At 33.6% G+C, this 18,959-nt stretch overlaps 3 protein-coding genes and 1 long non-coding RNA gene across 6 annotated transcripts; all 4 read left to right on the forward strand.

The window, feature by feature from the left end:
• Positions 1 to 1,390: 1,390 nt before the first annotated feature.
• Positions 1,391 to 5,900, forward strand: LOC107626016 (Nucleotidyltransferase family protein). The gene is made up of 6 exons (XM_016328777.3): positions 1,391 to 2,985; positions 3,270 to 3,641; positions 4,049 to 4,272; positions 4,427 to 4,490; positions 4,873 to 5,069; positions 5,502 to 5,900. The coding sequence occupies exons 1-6, from the start codon at positions 1,693 to 1,695 to the stop codon at positions 5,710 to 5,712; spliced, it is 2,361 nt and encodes a 786-aa protein (XP_016184263.1). The 5' UTR covers positions 1,391 to 1,692; the 3' UTR covers positions 5,713 to 5,900.
• A 119-nt stretch (positions 5,901 to 6,019) lies between these two features.
• LOC107627867 (glyoxylate/hydroxypyruvate reductase HPR3) lies at positions 6,020 to 7,940 on the forward strand. The gene is made up of 2 exons (XM_088503984.1): positions 6,020 to 6,722; positions 7,174 to 7,940. Exons 1-2 carry the CDS (start codon positions 6,240 to 6,242, stop codon positions 7,693 to 7,695), a joined length of 1,005 nt encoding a protein of 334 aa, XP_088360110.1. The 5' UTR covers positions 6,020 to 6,239; the 3' UTR covers positions 7,696 to 7,940.
• Positions 7,941 to 8,879: 939 nt separating this feature from the next.
• LOC107626018 (RNA-binding (RRM/RBD/RNP motifs) family protein) lies at positions 8,880 to 12,627 on the forward strand. Its single transcript, XM_016328780.3, has 5 exons — positions 8,880 to 9,217; positions 9,681 to 9,865; positions 11,313 to 11,381; positions 11,511 to 11,617; positions 12,282 to 12,627. Exons 2-5 carry the CDS (start codon positions 9,700 to 9,702, stop codon positions 12,378 to 12,380), a joined length of 441 nt encoding a protein of 146 aa, XP_016184266.1. The 5' UTR covers positions 8,880 to 9,217; positions 9,681 to 9,699; the 3' UTR covers positions 12,381 to 12,627.
• A 2,855-nt stretch (positions 12,628 to 15,482) lies between these two features.
• Positions 15,483 to 18,407, forward strand: LOC148575358 (uncharacterized). Of its 3 annotated transcripts, XR_015904939.1 has the most exons (4): positions 15,483 to 15,689; positions 15,921 to 16,051; positions 17,397 to 17,657; positions 18,092 to 18,407. It is a non-coding gene; the product is annotated as an uncharacterized LOC148575358 (long non-coding RNA). The 3 variants fall into 3 exon arrangements; XR_015904938.1 differs by lacking the exon at positions 17,397 to 17,657; XR_015904937.1 differs by lacking the exon at positions 18,092 to 18,407 and having other exon boundaries at positions 17,397 to 17,764.
• Positions 18,408 to 18,959: the final 552 nt, after the last annotated feature.

Here is an 18,959-nt window from a genome sequence, read left to right on the forward strand (position 1 = left end):
GGTTGTTGATGGCAATGCCGAAGATGACTAGGGGTTGATCTACTTTCTTCAGTTGTACTTTGTGTTTGGATTCTGCTTGCTCCACCTAGTGTGTTGAGCTTTTTATTTCAAAAAAAAAAAAAGTAACAAAAAGTCATAAATAATAAAAACTTATAGTCCAAAATGATACTAAATTAAAAAGTACTAATGGTACTAAAAAGATTATAGAACATTTTCTTTTTGTTTGATATTATAAAATGTACAGTTCTCTTTTTTATATTTTTATTTTTTATTGTATTTATTTTATTTATATGATAAATATTTTTTTATATTTTTTTAGTGTTTTGCTTTTTCATGTATATTATTATTTCTTATTATTTTTTAATTCATCTAAATTGTTTTTATTATATGAATTTTTTTATAATATTTCTTATTATTTTTTATGTATTTTATTAGTATTTTATCTTTTAATTTGATATTTATTATTATTTTTATGTATTAAAATATATTTTAACAATTTTTATATGTTATTTTAATTTAGTAAATAAATATTAGTTTTATTATAAAATAATGTCTCTTAATAAGATGTATTTAAATATAAAGTAAAATGATAGGATAATATAAAATATTATTTAATATTTTTTAATATTTTTTTATTTAAAAATAATTTTAAGTAGTATAATTTAAACAATATTTATTTCACTATAATTCATTTTGATATAAAAATTACTGGCACAAAAGATCATTGTTAGATGGGATTCAAACCCCCCTCCTTCAAGGATATAAACAGTAGTAGCCTCAACCAACAGCTAAGTTACCTGTTACTAATATATATGCAAATTAAAATACATGTGAATATCTTTCAACAAATAATTTATTTTTATTTAATTTATTTTAATTTTAATTATAAATTTATTTATTTTTAAATTAATTATATTTTTATTTAATAATAATTATAAACTTATTTATTATTTTTTTATAATTATATAATATTTATTAATATTATTTTTTAATAAATATTTGTAGTATATAATAGTACAATAGATATAAACTAATTAGTAAATTATTAAAATTTGAAAATAATAGTTATTTTAATATAAAAATAAAATATTTATAATAGAATAAAATTAACAAAATATTTATTATTTCTGTTCTATATTATTTAAAATCGTTAGATATTTTTAAAATATTAATAAAAATATCAATTTTAAATTTTTAATTCTAAATTTTTTATTATATTTTATTTGTTAGTTACGTATAATCGAATCAATCGATTCAATTAGTGACTTATCAATTGAACCAACAATCCAGTAATCCATCGATTCAATTAGTGACTTATCAATTGAACCAACAATCCAGTAATCCAATAACTTAATCAGTTCGATTACCGATTCGGTTTCTTGATAACAATACAAAAATAAACGTTAATTCAAAAAAGAAACATAAACAAGATAGTCCTGCTCTGATGAGTCTGATCTGATCCAAAGTTAACAAAAAATTTAAAATAAAATAAAATAAAAATATCATCAGATAAATAAATCCGCCAAACAAATCCTCTTTCCCGTTTACCACACTTCGTTTCCAAGTTCTCTCTCACTCTGAACCAAAACGTTCACGAAAAAAAAAAAGAAGAGAGAAAAAAAAAAAGAAGACGAAAAGCTACTCACTCCTTCACTGTCCCACTCACCCACTTGACCCCTACACCCCGCCACCATGAATGGCGGTGGAGGCGACCCGCCGCCGCCGTCAAACGGCGGCGAGTTCCTCCTCTCTCTCATCCAACGACCCCCTCAACACCACCATCAACCTCCTCCTCCACCTCAATCACACCACCAAAACCAGCCGCCACCTCCGCCGCAGCTGCAGCAACAACAATCTCCGGCAGCACTGGATCCCGCCGTCGCATTAATGGGTCCCACAATTCCATTTGTACCCCCGTCCCCGTGGCAATCCAACGGTCACGATCACCCCATCCCTCAGCTCCATCACCATCACCATCATCAACAACAACAGAACCATCTTCAGCTTCCTTGGCCCCACTCTCTCTCTTACCCGCAAAATCTCTTCGGGTTGACTCATAATCCGTTTGCCCCTCCTCCTGGTGTACCCCAAACCCAAACCCTAACCCCAATTCCCAACTCCAACATTGGAATCGACGATCTCAGAAGATTAGGGTTTCCAGTCGAAACGGTCGCTACTACTACAAATCTAAGCAATAACAGCAACATTAGAGTTGATGCTTTTGTTCAGCAGCAGAAGCAGCAGGAGCTGAAGCTAAAGTTTGGGTCCTTGCCTAATGACGCTTTTGCTCATGAAGTTCCACCTAATGGGGCGGTGGATTCGTTGCTGTACTTGAAGCTGAACAATGGGAACTTGAACTTCCATGTTGAACCGCATAAACAAGGTCCAAAATTTTCAAATTCTGCTGGGAATTTTGATGTTGTTGAACAAGATAGGAGAGGGGTTGAGAGGGGGAATAACAACAACCACATCAATATTAATAACAATAGTTTTCATGGTGGTGGAGGGAATCTTAGGTCTGAGACTAGTAGGGCTCCACCGCCAGGGTTTGGGAACAAGCAAAGGGGAAAGGGTCATTGGGGCTCTGGGGGGAGAAGGAAGGGTTCAGAGGTTGATGATGATCGAGCGATGCCTGTTGATTCTGGGGGATTGGGTGGTAGGATTGAGAGTGTGCACCCTAGGAAGGAAAATTTCAGGATGGTGTCTGGGGGAAGAAGTGGTGGCAGAGGCAATGTGGGTCGCGAGATGGGGATTCTCGAACAGCTTGATCACCCAGGGCCGCCGGCGGGGAGTAAACTTCATTCAGTGTCTGGTGCTGATGTTGAAGAATCTTTGGCGAAGCTTCAAATTGGTGATGCTGCTGATGATGATGGTGATGGTGATCTTGATGCTGATGCCCTTGGGGAGCAGCTAGGTGATTCCTTGTTGGTTGGGGATGAGTCTGAAGACAAGAATAACTCAAGGCAACGCCGTGCTCGGGAGAAGGTTAACACTTAAAATTTTTGATATTGTTGGTAACTATGGATTGTCATTCATTCAGTAACTAGTAATTGAATTGAATTTAATTCTCCTAGTGCTTTGGTTTGAGTATTTGATTTTCATTATTGTAAATACTAGAACTCTTTATGGAAAGACTTAGAATCTATAATCTAGATTTATTGTTTATTATCAATGATCAAATAACGAGGTTTTGGGCCATGTTTATTTGACTTTCTTAGCTTGACCCTGGATTGTTAAATTCTAAGGTCACTTACTGAATTTATTATCAGGATGCCAGATCATTAGATTCGAGAGGACAACGGTTACTAAGCCAGCGGCAAAGAATGTACAAAAGGCAGACGATATGTCGAAGGGACATAGATAATCTTAACGTTCCTTTTCTTGCAATATATGAGTCTCTGATTCCTCCAGAGGAAGAAAAGGTGAAGCAAACACAACTATTAGCGTTATTGAAGAAATTAGTTAGCAAAGAGTGGCCAGAAGCTCAACTTTATATTTATGGATCATGTGCTAATTCATTTGGCGTTTCTAAAAGTGATATTGATATTTGCCTTGCAATTGAGGAAGCAAACATGGAGAAATCCGATATTCTAATGAAATTGGCAGATATTTTACAATCAGATAATCTGCAGAATGTGCAGGTGAGAAGATTGCTATGTTTTTATAGTGTTAATATTGCTATCATATCTTGGTTGTATGTATTCATTTATGTAATGATTAACTATTTTGTGATAGGCCTATGAAGAATATTGCATAATTGAGATAAAATACAACGAACTAAGCCTTTCCTCACTAAATGGGATATAATGGACATATAAAGTCAAGCTTTGTTATATATGAGGAAAATTAGGAAATTGTTATTGGAAGCTTGACATTGGATTTTGGGTTGGTTGGAGTGAGCTTGTAAAAAATATTTTCTCAGTAGATATTTATTTTGATATATTCCACTGCCTTGTTTCGGTTCTTCATGGGGCAGTCAGAGCATATGTGTGCATAACTTAAGGGTTGGGTTTACTGGACTGCTCAACAAACATTCATTTGTTTGCAGGCTTTGACTCGGGCAAGAGTTCCTATAGTAAAACTCATGGATCCAGCGACAGGAATTTCTTGTGACATATGCATCAACAACCTCCTTGCTGTTGTAAATACAAAGCTTCTTTGGGATTATGCTCAAATAGATGCAAGATTAAGGCAGTTGGCATTTATTATCAAACATTGGGCAAAGTCAAGAGGAGTGAATGAAACTTATCATGGAACCTTATCTAGCTATGCGTAAGTTAGCTTCTGATTTGATTTTCCTTATTTTTCTACTCTGGATCAAGTTACACAAGTTTTTACCAAGAACATTAAAATTGGTTGATACACGATCAAATAATTGATGATGAGCACTTGTTCCGTGTAGTAATTTGGGCAGTTCTAATTTCAGGTATGTCTTAATGTGCATTCATTTTTTGCAACAACGAAGGCCTGCTATCCTTCCTTGCTTACAGGTGTGTACTTCTACTTCTCATTCCTTTGCAAGTGTTTTTGATGTAAATGAAATGTCTTTCCACGGTAACCACAGTTTAGTATTATTATTATTATTATAAAATTTACTGGGTTATAATCAGGAAGCTTTCTAAATTAAGGGTGGATACTCACCTTTATATTTTAGAAACAAATTTACTCTAGACTCCAGAGGGTCATTTCCTTAAGTTTTGGGCCTTGAGCAGAGTGAGGTAGTTCTTCTTGAAAAAGCAGTTTGCTGGGTTTTAGTTTGAGGAAAGCAGTTTAGAATACATAAATCAAGTATGCAGAATCTGAAAATGGTAAAGGAATTATCACTTTTGCAATTTAATGTGTTTTCCTGATTAATGACTGTTACCTATGAAGGAGATGGAATCGACGTACTCTGTTAAGGTGGACAATGTGAATTGTGCTTACTTTGATAAAGTTCGGACACTCGCTGATTTTGGACGCCCCAACAAGGAAACAATAGCTCAGTTAGTGTGGGGATTTTTCTATTATTGGGCCTACTGTCATGATTACGCAAATTCAGTTATATCTGTACGTACAGGAAGCATAATCAGGTAAGAGTCTGGATATCTAATTTGTTTGTCATATACTCACAGTCCCATTTGTTATCATTGTCCCTCCTCATTTTGCTAGAAATTGGTTGTTTTCTGAATTCTAAGACAGGCGTTTATGATTAATGTGTAGTTTTCCTTATGCTCCTGATGTCGATTTCCTTTGCTTGAAGCTGCTCCTTAGGAATAAGATACTAAATTGAAACCAAAAAAAGGAAGAAAAAAGAGACTCCGTTTCTTTCTCTTGTTTTTCTGACGAGACTTATTGGATGTCAAATTCGAGCTTAAATGACTAAAGTTTTCCACTATCACGCAATCACATATATGCTTGCATTTGTATAAGATTTAAATTAGTTTGTATATTATTATTGATGTAATAGCTATATATGATTGAATATAATCTTAAATGCCTGATGCTTGCTTTTTGGTGTGTAGTAAGCGAGAGAAGGACTGGACGAGGTGGGTTGGGAATGATCGGCATCTGATATGCATAGAGGATCCTTTTGAGATATCTCATGATCTGGGCAGAGTGGTGGATAAACGCAGTATCAAGGTTCTGAGGGAAGAGTTTGAACGTGCTGCTGATATAATGCAGTATGATCCAAATCCATGTGTTAAACTTTTTGAGCCCTATGTTCCTTCTTGATTCGTTGCTTTTGTCCAATATATAGTGATATTAGGTAGATTTATAGCTAGAGACTAGGGTGAGGAAGTAGTGGACACTCAGCTTGTAAAGGTTCTGCTTTCCATGTTTTCGTATATGACAATGGGTCATGTCATGTTCATATGTGTATTTTTCAAGGTATCTAAATATATGTCATCTAAGTGTAAAAAGCTTTTGTCCCTTTGATCGATCTTAGCTTCCAAGATATCAATTAGCTATTGGGGATTTGTATAATGCTCACAGGCGTGGTTGGGAGGACCATGAAATGCATTCTAAAATGTACTGAATTTCAAATATCTTTGCTCTCAAATATACATGCTCCAAAAATGTGTAGCGAGCCATTCTAGAATGTAAGATAAGTCCCACGTGCATTTCCGAAAACATTTTTCGAAATTGAAACAAAAAATATGTAAGATAAGTCCCACGTTCATTTCCCACCTCCCATCCAGGCATCCACAGTACTGCTGTACTTTCAAGAAGCTCCAATTTCCCACCACCGTCAAAATTCAATGGCGGAAGAAGAAAAAGTAGAAGGATTACAGCAACTCAAACACGAAAACCAAGATCTTCCACAAGTGCTTGTTCTTGGTTCTCCAACGTGCTTACAAACCTTAAAACAACTCTACTCTCACAAATTCCGTTTTCTTATCCCAAACACTTCGTTGGACTCACTCTACCCTCTCACCGCTCCACTTTCATCCATCTCCGCCGTCATCTGCAGTGCTTCCTTCTCCCTCACCGCCCCCGTCCTCCGCCTCCTCCCCTCCCTCCGACTAGTCGTCACCACCAGTGCCGGCACCGATCACATTGACCTCAATGAGTGTGGCTGCCGAGGGATACAGGTAGCTGGCGCCGGAAAACTGTTTTCCGAGGAGGTGGCTGATATGGCGGTGGGGCTGCTCATCGACGTCATGAGGAGAGTCTCGGCTGCCGATAGATTCGTACGGACGAGCTGTGAAGCTGCCACGTGGGATTTCCCTCTCGGTTACAAGGTTTTTTTTTTTTTAAATGAATATAGGCTAAATGATTTTAATTTTTATAATAAATTTAATTAGGGACTTATTTTTTCTGCCAATATCAATTTAGATTTTAAATTCTAAATTTATTTAAAATTAGTTAGTATTTATTCTTTTATATTCTGTTACGTGCCTGTTTTGGGGTCTATTTCTATATTAAAGTAAAAAATATGGTCAAACTTATAAATAAATGTATGAAAATATTTTTTATTTTTTTTATTCTGTTCCGTGTTTTAGGAATCTATTTCTATAGTAAAATTAAAAAAATATGCTCAAACTTATAAATGCATTAAGATTAAGGATTCTTCCATCCTTTCCGTTAATCCTTTCAATTTTGTATACATGTTTGGATATTTAAATGTTCTATTAGAACATGTGTTCATTTGCAAGCTTCACTTGGAAAGCAATAACGCATTGATGATTTCAGATATCAGGAAAGCGGATTGGCATAGTTGGACTCGGAAGCATTGGCATGGAAGTTGCTAAGAGACTCGAATGTTTTGGTTGCACCATCTTATACCACTCAAAGCATAAAAAATCTGCAGTTTCATACCCTTTCTATAACAGTGTTATTGACCTTGCTGCTACTAGCAATGCACTTGTTCTCTGTTGTGCACTGAATGAGGAAACAAGGCACATAGTAAACAGGGAAGTGATGTTGGCATTGGGAAAAGAAGGGTTCATTGTGAATGTTGGGAGAGGATCTCTTATTGATGAGAAGCAATTGGTGAAGTTTTTGATGGATGGTGAAATTGGTGGTGCTGCTTTGGATGTGTTTGAAGATGAACCTAATGTTCCTAAAGAGCTACTCAGTATGGATAATGTGGTTTTGACTCCACATTGTGCTGCTTTTACTTCTGAATGTATAATCAAATTGTGTGAACTTGTGGCTGGGAATATAGAAGCCTCGTTATCAGATAAGCCCTTAATTACTCAGGTGAAATGGTGAATGTTGGTTGAAGTGAAATGTTACAAATTTGTCTTATCCCCTGCAATGATTCTTGTATATCATAAAGTTGTGAAGTTTTGAACTCACCCTCACACACAAGATTATGTTGTTCATAGATTATCCATACACGAATCATTCAGGAAAGATGGTATGGTTTTCTACTGTATCTCCTAATTCGATAGGTCAATGATTCATTTGTTGCAGATTTAAGTTTTATTTAAGGGTTTATTATTGACTATGCATAAGGCGAGATTCAAACATCCGATATTTATTTAAGTAGATTAGTGAACTAACTACTAAATCAACCTAATTTGATTCATGAAAGATGATATTGTTGACAAAATTAATAACTCAATTTTAAGATAAATTTGTCAAATGAATCAATCAATTAAATATCTAAAATTTTTTTTTCCATGGATAATTTTGTTACTAATTAATAACACGATCTTTCATATGATTTTTTGTTGTGACAATGAAAAACCTCAAATTTTGCTACAATTAATGTGTAGGATATCATTACTCGAGTATTTGTACAGCAGTTCAAAAGGTGCAGTTGTAATAAATAGAAATTGTTAAATAATTAAATCGATTTAATTAAATTTTTATTTAATAATTTTTAAGAGGTAAATATTGAATTGGTATTCGAAAGATTTTACTGCTGATAAATGTTACTTGATTTTTGTTATGGATAAAATAGCCATCAAAAAATTTTAAAATTTGATAAAATCATTCAACGTAAAAGAATGACGTCACAATGAACAAAAATTATTGATGTGACTGTCGAAAGAGAGCTCCGATGATAGCAGAGAGCTCCAGCGATGTTTCCAATGTTCTTTTCTCCTTCTTATTTGCCATGGCGGAAGAGAACACAGCAGCGAAGTGCTGCCCATGGTAGAGGGAACGTGAAAGGGACGCATCGGCGTATTTACAATTCACTGTCATCATTGTAGCTCTCTGCCATCATTGTAGCTATTTTCCTACGGTTATATTAGTGTTTTCCATTCACTGTCATCTTTTCACGGTTTGGTGATTTTGTCAAATTTTAAAATTTTTTCAGGGACTATTTTGTCAATCACAAAAATTAAATACCATTTTGTCAACACCAAAATCTTTTAAATACCGATTTAGTATTTACAATTTCACTTGAAAAATGCTATTTAATTTAATTTTCATATTGAAACGCCATCGTTTACTGTTGAGAAAAAAAAAAAAAAAAAAACGGGGACAAAATTCTCAATATAAAAAAAAAAACGAAAAACCCTAATCAATCAGTAAACCCCTTCCCATAAATCCGTAAACCAGTTCCATTTCTTTCCCAGTCCCCACTTCTCTCCATCCGCCGCTGAGCTCTGCCGCCGCCGTCGTCTTCCCATCTCCTTCTTGTTTTCGTCGCCGTCGCCTTCGCCTTCACGTCGTGCTCGCATCCACCCGTCGCGCTCCTCTTCCAGTTCCGGCCGTCGCGGGTTTTTTATTCTTCCGCCCGTCTCGTTCTAGTACCGTCGTGCTCGCCTTCCAGTTTCTGGTAGGTGTAGTCGTCTCCTCTTTGATACTTGCTGTGATTTTTCATTTTCACTTTTTGTTGATGGTCTCTGTGTTGCGGTGGTTGCTGGTTTCTGTGTTGTGGTTGTTGTGTTCCAGTTTCTGGTTGCTGTGTTTTTTTCGGGGTTTATCAAATTTTTTGCTATTGCCTAGTTGTTCTTGCTGCAGGTTGCTGTGTTGCTTTTGCTATTTGTTAATTTGTTAAGTTGTTAGTCACTTAATTGCTGTTGTATTAGGTGTTATTAAATTTTTGGCAATGTTGTTGACTTATTATTCATTGCTGCTGCCTAGTTTTTCTTGCCATTAGGTTATTTGTTCTTGTTATTGGTTTTCTAGGTGTTGGTCATTGGATTAATTAGTGTATTTTTAAGATTTACTTTAGAATATAATTATGTTTTTGTGTGTTTATTTATAATTCGATTATTTTGGTTGAACCACCGAACCAGTTAACTAGTACCCGTGGCCATGGCGATGAGGGCGGCAGCGTTGGCAGCTCCCGGAGGTTTGCGGCGGCTCTTCTGCACAAACACGACGAAGCCATCTTTGAGCTTCCCCTTCATTCCGCCCCCACAGGCGGGGGCGCAGCCAGCTCGGCCTATGGCGGAACCCAACACCAACCTCTTCGTCTCTGGTCTGTTTCCCTCTTTACCTTCTCAATTTTTTTCCTCCTGAAGTTTTATGTTTTCTGTAATTTCCATTGAGTATTAATGAAACCCTCATGATTTTTGGAAAACTTAGTTTGTTGATGTAACTGCAGTAGAAAATAGAAAGTGATGTTTAAAGTCTTGGTTCTCTGCTGTTTTGGTATCTTCATCTGTTTTGTCGTGTTTGAAGTTTGGATCTACCATGGTTCTTAAGGTTTCGTATATAGATTATATGTTAGACTGCATTTGACTTGTTATTTGTGATTGTTTTGTGTTTGGATATGAATATGATTTGGGTTTAGCTCTTGTTAAGGAGTTAAATATAGAAAGTTTTTGTGGGAAGACTAAAACTTCAAATTTATAAAGCATGTATTGTATGAAAAAAAGTATAAAAACATTAAAACTTTCTAAATGTGTTACCTTAGCAAGTGCCTTTAGCTAAACCCATATGCATATATGATATTATGATTTGTTAGCTAAATCGAACATGTTAGGTGTTGATTAGTGACACGAAGTTGGTGCGTTGCTAACTAGTTAATTGGGTTTTTGAAGTAAAACAATTGTCTAATGTCTAGTTAATTGGTTTGGAGACGTGGTTTAAAGGGAAAGATCTTCTAGTCTGAAACGCTTCACGCTTGATTAAAAATTCAGTCAATTCTAATGAGTGTTGTGTAATGTTCACATGACCCTATCCTTCACCTGTTTGAACGTGTTCCCATTCCAATAAAGAAAGTTTTTTAAAAGAAGCTTGTTGTGTTTCCTCTTGTTTCTTTCATTGATGCTGCTAACAAAAGTAGCTAGAGGTTATCCTGTATTTCAAATGTTGGATAACATGGCCCCTCCTCAATATTTTCTAAGGATTTGGACAAATTAATTGGTAAGATATGTAAATAATTCAAATTTGTTCCTGATAAAAATATAAATATGACAAGATAGTCCAGCACAAACACCGAGGAGGGATTACTTTTGTCCTACATTTTTTACTTATAGTTGTGCTTTTCTTATTTTTGTTTATTCAAGAAAATTAGAGACATTTAAGATTTTTGGGAAATCATATTCATCAAACTTATCACTAAATTGGATAGAAATAGAGAATCATATCATATTCTACTACATAACCAGAAGTAGAGAATGCATCTTACGAAAGCAGGGAAGATAGAGGTAGAACATGGACATGAAGAGGGAACAGGAAGAGATGGTTATTTGGACTTTGGAGTGGTAGAGTGTGTATATCTAATTAGAAAAAAATAGGATTTTTCCAAAATAGAAATTAAAATCACAAATATGCCCTTTTTTTTTGGAAAAAAGGGATGTCCTGCTTTATTTCCGTGATTTGGCTATCTTTCCAAGTAATACACCATCGGTTTGATTTATACTTCGTCACATGGACTGTTTTGTTGACCAAGTTATTTTTATGTTTGCCAAAACTTTCAGGGCTTAGCAAACGTACTACTTCAGAGAAGTTGAGAGATGAATTTGCAAAGTTTGGTGAAGTTGTTCACGGTTTGTTCTCCTTCTCTGAAAATTTGAACATTCAAGTTCATCAATTTCAACTATGGTTTTTTGTAGAATTATATGTATGCTTCGGAATCTACTACAAAACCATAACTTTCTCCCTTTTTCTGCTTTCAGCAAGGGTGGTAACTGACCGAGTATCAGGTTACTCTAAGGGGTTTGGTTTTGTGAAGTATGCCACTCTAGAAGATGCTGCAAAGGGCATCGAGGGCATGGATGGCAAGGTAAGCTGAATTAAACTCGATGCTTACTCCATGATCACGAGCCATATGACAAAGTTGATTTCTTGGTAGAGATTATTGTCTCAGATTTTTCTCTGCATGTATGTGTATTTTAACATGACAAGACACAATTTATAACTAATGATACTAATGCTTTAATAATATACAATAAACTTAAATGTTTCTTGTTTTTGCAAACACATTTCTTTGAATTTGAACTATATCTCATTTCTATTGTTTAGACACAGGTTTCCTGAAAATTGGTTTTAAAGTTTCCTTGCTATACCCTGTAGTTATTTTCTGGCTTGCAATGCCTGTATGAATATTCATAACCTGTAGATTATGTACGGATTGCCAAGCTCATGTACGTGTTTTATAGTTTGACATTTCAACTACAAATAATAAAATATGAATCTTGATCGACATTTAGATTTCTGATTTAAGAACTTGTCATGATCGAGTTCATCCTATAATATAAGAAGCATGGACACGCCATTGAGTTGCCCCGTCAAAGTTGGTGTTTCATTGGTTATAACATATTTGATGGATTTGTGTTTCTCGACAACATTTCTGGTTATGCAGTGCTTGCCTTATGCTATTGCTTTCAGCCACAGTTTCGTGGCTTATTTGAATAACCCTGACTGATATGTTTTGTGATGCAACACAGTTTTTGGATGGCTGGGTTATCTTTGCTGAGTACGCAAGGCCAAGACCTCCGCCGGGACAACCTGAAAACAATATGCCACCTCAATATGGGCGGCATTGATATCAGTTATAAGATTCTTGTGCCCGGTTGAATTGGTTCAGTATAAGTTGTTGCGAATGCAAAAAGCACAGAAGTATTATTTATGAGGGCAGGGACACGTGGGTGTTCTTTTTAATTACCTATAAAAGTTTTAGATTATTGTAATGGGAGATTCACCTTCCAGGACATTGTTATAACTTATAATGCAATGGTTCTCTTCCAACAGTACTGTGGTTATGATTGATCTGAAGTAACATGGCTTTAGTTACAGGGTGTTGGTGCTGATGTTTCGAGTTATTTGGATGCGCACAAGATATAACGGTGGTGATGGTAAAGTATAAGTATGCGATTGCATTATTTTGTAGAGTAAAGTGACATAAATATTTGAGTATTTATATTTTGGACAGATTAGTGTTTAAAGGAAAAAATACTAATAGTGTCCTTAAAAATAGTAGGCGTAGGCATATTATTTTTAAATTAGCTCTTATGATTAGAATAGAATGTCTTAATTTGTCCATGTTTGTTATTCTGAAGGATTTTTATTGGTATCTTTTTTTTTAGAGGCTTGTTACACATACAAGCTTTTTTGACTTACAAGTCTTATAAGTTGGCACAAGCCTAACAAAATATACGCCCATTACACTCCCACATTTAAGATTAAATACACGCACGTTATTCAACCACTTCCTATTTTCAAAGCGCGCTACTCACTATGCATTATGAACGACTCTTCTTCTTCCTCCATGAAAACGAGTTTTTTGCCAAATTTGTTCGATCTTCTTCGTGCGTTCTCTCTTTGTCTTTTTATTTGTTGTTTTACCTTCGTTTATCATTGGTATTCTTGCTTTGTTTTTTTTTTTTTTTTTTTCGATTTTTATGGTTTCTGAAATCAAGTTTTGAAATCGTTTTGAAGATAATGGAACTTTAGAAATATACCCAAACGATTATAGAAATACACCCAAAGGATTATAGAAATACACCCAAAAGATTTAAGAAATACACCCAAAATTCGTTGAAGTACACCTTATGCATAATATAGAACTCTTCCTCTTTCTCGTCCTCATCTTCTGCTGCTTCTTCTTCTTCATTTTCTTATTTCATATTCTCATAATTTTTTTTGGGAGGAAAAAATCAAACAAAGAAAAAAAAATACATAATGTTGCAATATCAAAAGAAGAATGAGGAGAAACACAACGATAAAAATGAAACACTTCAAAAACGATTTCAGAGTTTGATGTAAAAAAATAATGGAAATCGAGAATAATGAAAAAGAGAACAGAGAGAAAAACATATAAATGAAGAAGGAGAAAGAGAAGGTAAGAAATTCGAAAAAGGAAACGGAATCATTTCAAAAATTAAAAATCTATTAGAGGCGTGTTTGAGCATAATATCAATTAGAGGACTTGTAAGACTTGTATAACAGAATTACTTGTATGTAGAGATTAATTCTTTTTTTAATAATAGACTAATCTGTCCAATATATAAATTCTCAAATATTTATTTGTCACTTTATTTTATTTTGTATGCTATTTTATGTTTTGAATCTTAGAAGGTAAAAATTAATAATCATTGCGATTTGTATTATATTGTAATAATTTGAATATCTAATTCTTTCTTCGGTTAATTCAATTTTGGAAAAAATAATAATTTAAAAATTTTTAATTATATATTTTAAAAGTTGGATTTGTTATATTTTGATTTTGAAAAAAATTAATAATTAAAATTTTTAAATTATAAAACATTAAAATTTGAATGAGATAAAAGTCATAAAACCGATTTAATTTAAATCATTTGAATCTGTAGATTAAAAGATAAATTTAAACCCTTACAAAATCGCAATCACTTGAATTAGATTGGATTAAATAATAAAATCAAATCAGTACCAATTGGGAATTAAATTGAAAAATAAAATCAGACACAACTTTTGTTTTTATATATAATTGGTGTAAAGTAATAAATAGTGTTCTGTTCTCTAAATTATAATAGGATTTATATTTCAACAATGAGAAAAATCTCCACTAAAAGATCGTCACTCCTTTCTTTTTTCTTTCTCTTGAAATTTTAATAAAAATGGTTCAAATTAATGATACTTGAAGAGAATCATACGGAGCAAGAAAGAAGGTATCCTATATGAGTTTGAATCTTAATAACCACTGCTAGGATTCGAACCTACGTGGCTTTAGTTGGAGGCAAATATTTTTGCCACTGGATCACATGCCTCAGCCACGATAAAACTTTTAAATATATGGTTTGTGTGAGTGTTTGATGTAACAGCCAAAGATGGTTGGCTGTCCAATTCATCTGGGAAAACGAAAAAAAACCCAACTATGAATAGTTGCATTATAAAAAAAAAGTAAATCACTTGCATATAGTCTAACAGTTCATTATCTGATTTCTTACTCAAGAGATTAGAAGTTTGAATTTTATTTTAGACAGAAAATATTAATCAGCCGTTTGTCCTTGAAAGAATGACCGGCGATGAATAAATTAGTCACCAAGTTTACGGATGCATGGATACCATTAAAAAAAAATTATTCAAAAAACAAACACTAGCTGTACACATATTTTAATCTCCCCCATTCGATATCGAATATCATAATGCACGAGAATTCATGCATGCTCGATTTGAAAATATAGAACCTTAGAAAGATCCCCTAATCCGAGGTATTATTGACTACACTTATTTATTTCTTTCTTTCTTCCTTGTACACGTTAATTCACGTACGCTGTCTGCTGATTTGAAAATTTTGAAAGGATAAGTGAGAGTAGCTTATTTGAAAGTCAATCTGTCACTAATGACGGACAAAAAGTTGGTAACCCATAACCAATTGAATTTGCACCTTACCTCCGATCCCACACACCACGAGGGTCCATGTGCCTCCGATCCACACTTATCTCGAATGCCTATGGTGTGGACGGGGTTAAGTCAACGATTTTTTTGGTCCCTCTAATAAATAACATATAGTTTAAGATTTGCTTCTTGACATCTGCATGTGAAAAAATATATATATAAAATATGACTTTGATGTCAGCTACAATATTCAAGAAAAATATATGTTAACGGACAAGTGGTGTTTCACTTTCACCATTTATCTGCTTGCTTCACGAGCTCATTTTCCATTCATCCCAAAACACATTTTTCAGCTTCATCTCTTTTGCAATCTATCCCTTTTTGGGTACAAATAAACGTAACTTCTTTTGCATATCTAAGCTCATTCATCTGTCAAAAAAAAAAAAAAAAAAAAAAGCTCATTCGTCATCTACACTTGTAGCGGCAGTTTCGTAATGTGGGGTCATCTGAATCGAAGCGTAGACTAAAAAAGTAAAAAGGTCTGTTTTTCCTTTAATTTGTAGCTTTATTTTGTCAAGACTTGCTCAACAGTCAACAGCTTCAATTGTCTTGTTTTGCTTATCAAATATACGGAAAAGATATAAAGATTAAAAAACCTCACTACTAATTGAAAAGAAGGGAAATCAAATATATATATATATATATATATATATATATATATATATATATATATACTTAACCCATTTCACCTACTAGAATGAGTTTTGCAGAGCAGGAGCTTTGGATTGTGTGGAGATATTCAAGAACATATGAACGGGTGATTCATCTGGAGAAGAAAAATGTAGAAGATAATTACAGTGGGAATGTGGGATTGCTGATGATATTGCCCAAGGACTGAGAGGTAGGGTCCATTGCACATATTTATCACGTAATTTCCTACATACATTTTATGATTTAGTTATAACATATATAATTTAATTATTATTCAATAATATTAACTTTTTTATTTTTATTATTTAAATTATGATTTTATTATAATTTATATACTTATTTAATTGTTAATAGATCAAATAATTCAGTAATGTAACTCATCAGTTAAACTATTGACTCAGTGATTTAAAACTTGGACAGATCTATTATCAGTTCAATTTTGATAATTATAGTTGTTCTTTATTTCATATTTTTATGAAAGACAAAGATGATGCCAAAGTGTTTATAGAATTTTTTAGCGGGTTAGGTGTAAGAATGGTAATGAGTAAGATAGGGTTGGATTTGGACTCTATTCTAATTTTATTTGTAGGTTGAAATTTTTTTAAAAATTCTATTCTATTCTATCTGCAAGTTGAGAATTTCTCAATTTTAATCTTACTCACATCCTAAAGTTCTAAACTATCCTACCTACTCGACTTTACCCATAAAAAAATAAAAAATTTTAACCAAATATAAAATTCAACCATTCCAAATTTTATACGTATTAATAAAATAAAAAATAAAAAATTAAGTTTAAATTAAAATTAAAAACAATAAAATCTTTAAAAAATCTAACATATAGTTACAAATAATATGATCATCAACTAACTTAGTAGTTATTTTAAATTTTTATAAGAAAAAGATTGTAAGTTCAACACTCATTTTTCTACTACATACATAACTTTTACATATATATATATATATTAGGAGTATGGGTAGAGTAGGATAGGATATATGCTAAACCCATATCCTACCCTATCCACCAATAAATTCGTATCGCACCCTACTTTTCTCGCAACAGATCGGATAGACAACTCTACTCGAATGGATTGATCCAGATTAGATATGCGTAGATAAGATATATATTGCCAGTTTTAATTAGGTGTGTTGTGTGGTGTGTAAGTTGGACTCTTAAATTACACCCAAAGTCTTTTTTTTTTGGTCGAATATTTTGTCTTTAGCCCAATGTTCTGAAAACCAGATTGGACCGGCCAAAATCGGGAATCGGTCATCTGACCGGTCCAGTTAACCCCCAAAATTTCTCTACAAAAAATTGATCAAAAAATCGGTTGAACCGATAGTTAACCGGTGGACCGGACGAACTGGACGGATTTTTTTAAGTTCCGATTTTTTAAAATAGCCCAAAACGGCGTCGTTTTGTGACGCAAAAAAAAAAAACCACGACCCACTAACCTAACCCACCCCCAAATCATCCAACACTCAGTTGTCACCACACGCCTCTCTCAACCCTACTTTCCTTTTCCTTTAACGAGCAGAGGGACTCCACCATCCACACCACAATTGACACCGACAGTGAGCCAGTGACCACCAGCGGTTGCCGCCCTCGTGGTTTGAAGCGTCTAGCATCATCGTCGTCTGGTCTTCAGAAGAACACACACGACACACCCCACAACATAGCTATCAGCAGTGTCGTCGTCCTGAACTATGAACACTGAAGCTTCTGGTGTCCCCGTCGTCGGCTTCTGTCAACATCGTAGTCGACTAGTCGGGCATCTGTTCTGCCGCCGTGAATTGCAGTGAGTTCTTGGGTTTTTCAATTAATTTTTTTTATTTGGTTTTAATTAGCTGTATGAATTGTTGATTGCTGCAGTGAGGAATTTAGTTCAGATTTAAGTTCAGTTAATTTTTTTATTTTGTTAATTATATGAATTGATGGCTTGATACAGAGTTTTTATTCTGCTTTTCAATTTTTTTATTTTGTTAATTATATGAATTAATTGTTATGTAATTCTAAATTTTACTGAATATAAATTTGATATAAGTTCAAATTTAGAACTCTGGTTTTTGAATTTTGCTATATAAGTTTAAAATTCTGCCCTATTGAATTTTGCTGAATATAATTTTTGATTTTGAATGCTGGATAAATTGATATAATCTTCTGGGTTCTGAATTGTTATCGTTTTGAATTTTGCTATAATTGTTGGATGTAATTTGTAATTTGAATTTTTAGATTTTGGATTTGGATTCGCTCCTGAAGCCATGAAGCCATGACAAATCCCTTGCCCAATTTAATCAATCATGGCATTCACGGACATATTGCTGCATTGAAGTATTTTTTCTTTTGTTAATCTCTCTATATGTTGTGTTCTTTTTGGCTAGATAAAATCACTCTTGGTATGGGAATGTAGTTTAGAGGGTTTTATTTTTATTGGTACCATTTGTTTCTAAATAATGGAGAGATCCTGTCTTAATTATTATGAATGTATTATCTTTATTAGTGTGTTTTTACTGAGCATCTTAATGTATCCAGTGTTAGTATTTTTAAGAAAACTGTTAATGTCTAATTTTGAGGTATAACACCTTTTAGTCTCATGTTGAGGTATAACTTTAAAATTATTTTCATATTAAAATTTTTAGATTTAGAAATTATTAAATTTAAATACTGAAAATTATATATTAAATTTTTAATAATTTTATTTATATTTAATTAAATCGGTTGAACTCCGGTTAAACTCCGGTCGAACTATTGAAACAGTGAATCAGTTACTTCACCGGTTTATTGACCGGTCCGGTTCTTGCAATCTTGCTTTAGCCCACATTTGTATGTTTTCGTCAAGGTGGAAACTTAGGTGCAGTCGACTTCATGTGAAGTTGATAACTGAGAGTCGTTAGATAATTTAATTGATTTGACTAAATTTTCATCTAACGGCTCTTAATTATCAATTTTACGTGAAGTTGACTGCAATTGAATTTTCACCTTTCATTAAATAGATCCAAGGTCTCAAATTAATTTTCACGAAATTGCTAATTTACCAACTTGAAATTAATTGCTAATGAATTTTTTGGGTTCTACACTAATTGAAAGATAGATATTATAG

This window comes from Arachis ipaensis, chromosome B2 (assembly GCF_059453495.1).
Source record: "Arachis ipaensis isolate K30076 ecotype BB chromosome B2, ASM5945349v1, whole genome shotgun sequence".
Lineage (NCBI taxonomy): Eukaryota > Viridiplantae > Streptophyta > Magnoliopsida > Fabales > Fabaceae > Arachis > Arachis ipaensis.

What these genes read in the sequence shown, in the direction of transcription:
- LOC107626016 (XM_016328777.3), top strand. Translation starts at nt 1,693, where the DNA reads ATGAATGGCGGTGGAGGCGACCCGCCGCCGCCGTCAAACGGCGGCGAG. An exon ending in CTATCCTTCCTTGCTTACAG is followed by an intron (nt 4,491 to 4,872) that starts GTGTGTACTTCT and finishes TTACCTATGAAG; the next exon opens with GAGATGGAATCGACGTACTC. An exon ending in CGTACAGGAAGCATAATCAG is followed by an intron (nt 5,070 to 5,501) that starts GTAAGAGTCTGG and finishes TTTGGTGTGTAG; the next exon opens with TAAGCGAGAGAAGGACTGGA.
- LOC107627867 (XM_088503984.1), top strand. Translation starts at nt 6,240, where the DNA reads ATGGCGGAAGAAGAAAAAGTAGAAGGATTACAGCAACTCAAACACGAA. An exon ending in ATTTCCCTCTCGGTTACAAG is followed by an intron (nt 6,723 to 7,173) that starts GTTTTTTTTTTT and finishes TGATGATTTCAG; the next exon opens with ATATCAGGAAAGCGGATTGG.
- LOC107626018 (XM_016328780.3), top strand. Translation starts at nt 9,700, where the DNA reads ATGGCGATGAGGGCGGCAGCGTTGGCAGCTCCCGGAGGTTTGCGGCGG. An exon ending in CACCAACCTCTTCGTCTCTG is followed by an intron (nt 9,866 to 11,312) that starts GTCTGTTTCCCT and finishes CAAAACTTTCAG; the next exon opens with GGCTTAGCAAACGTACTACT. An exon ending in TCGAGGGCATGGATGGCAAG is followed by an intron (nt 11,618 to 12,281) that starts GTAAGCTGAATT and finishes GATGCAACACAG; the next exon opens with TTTTTGGATGGCTGGGTTAT.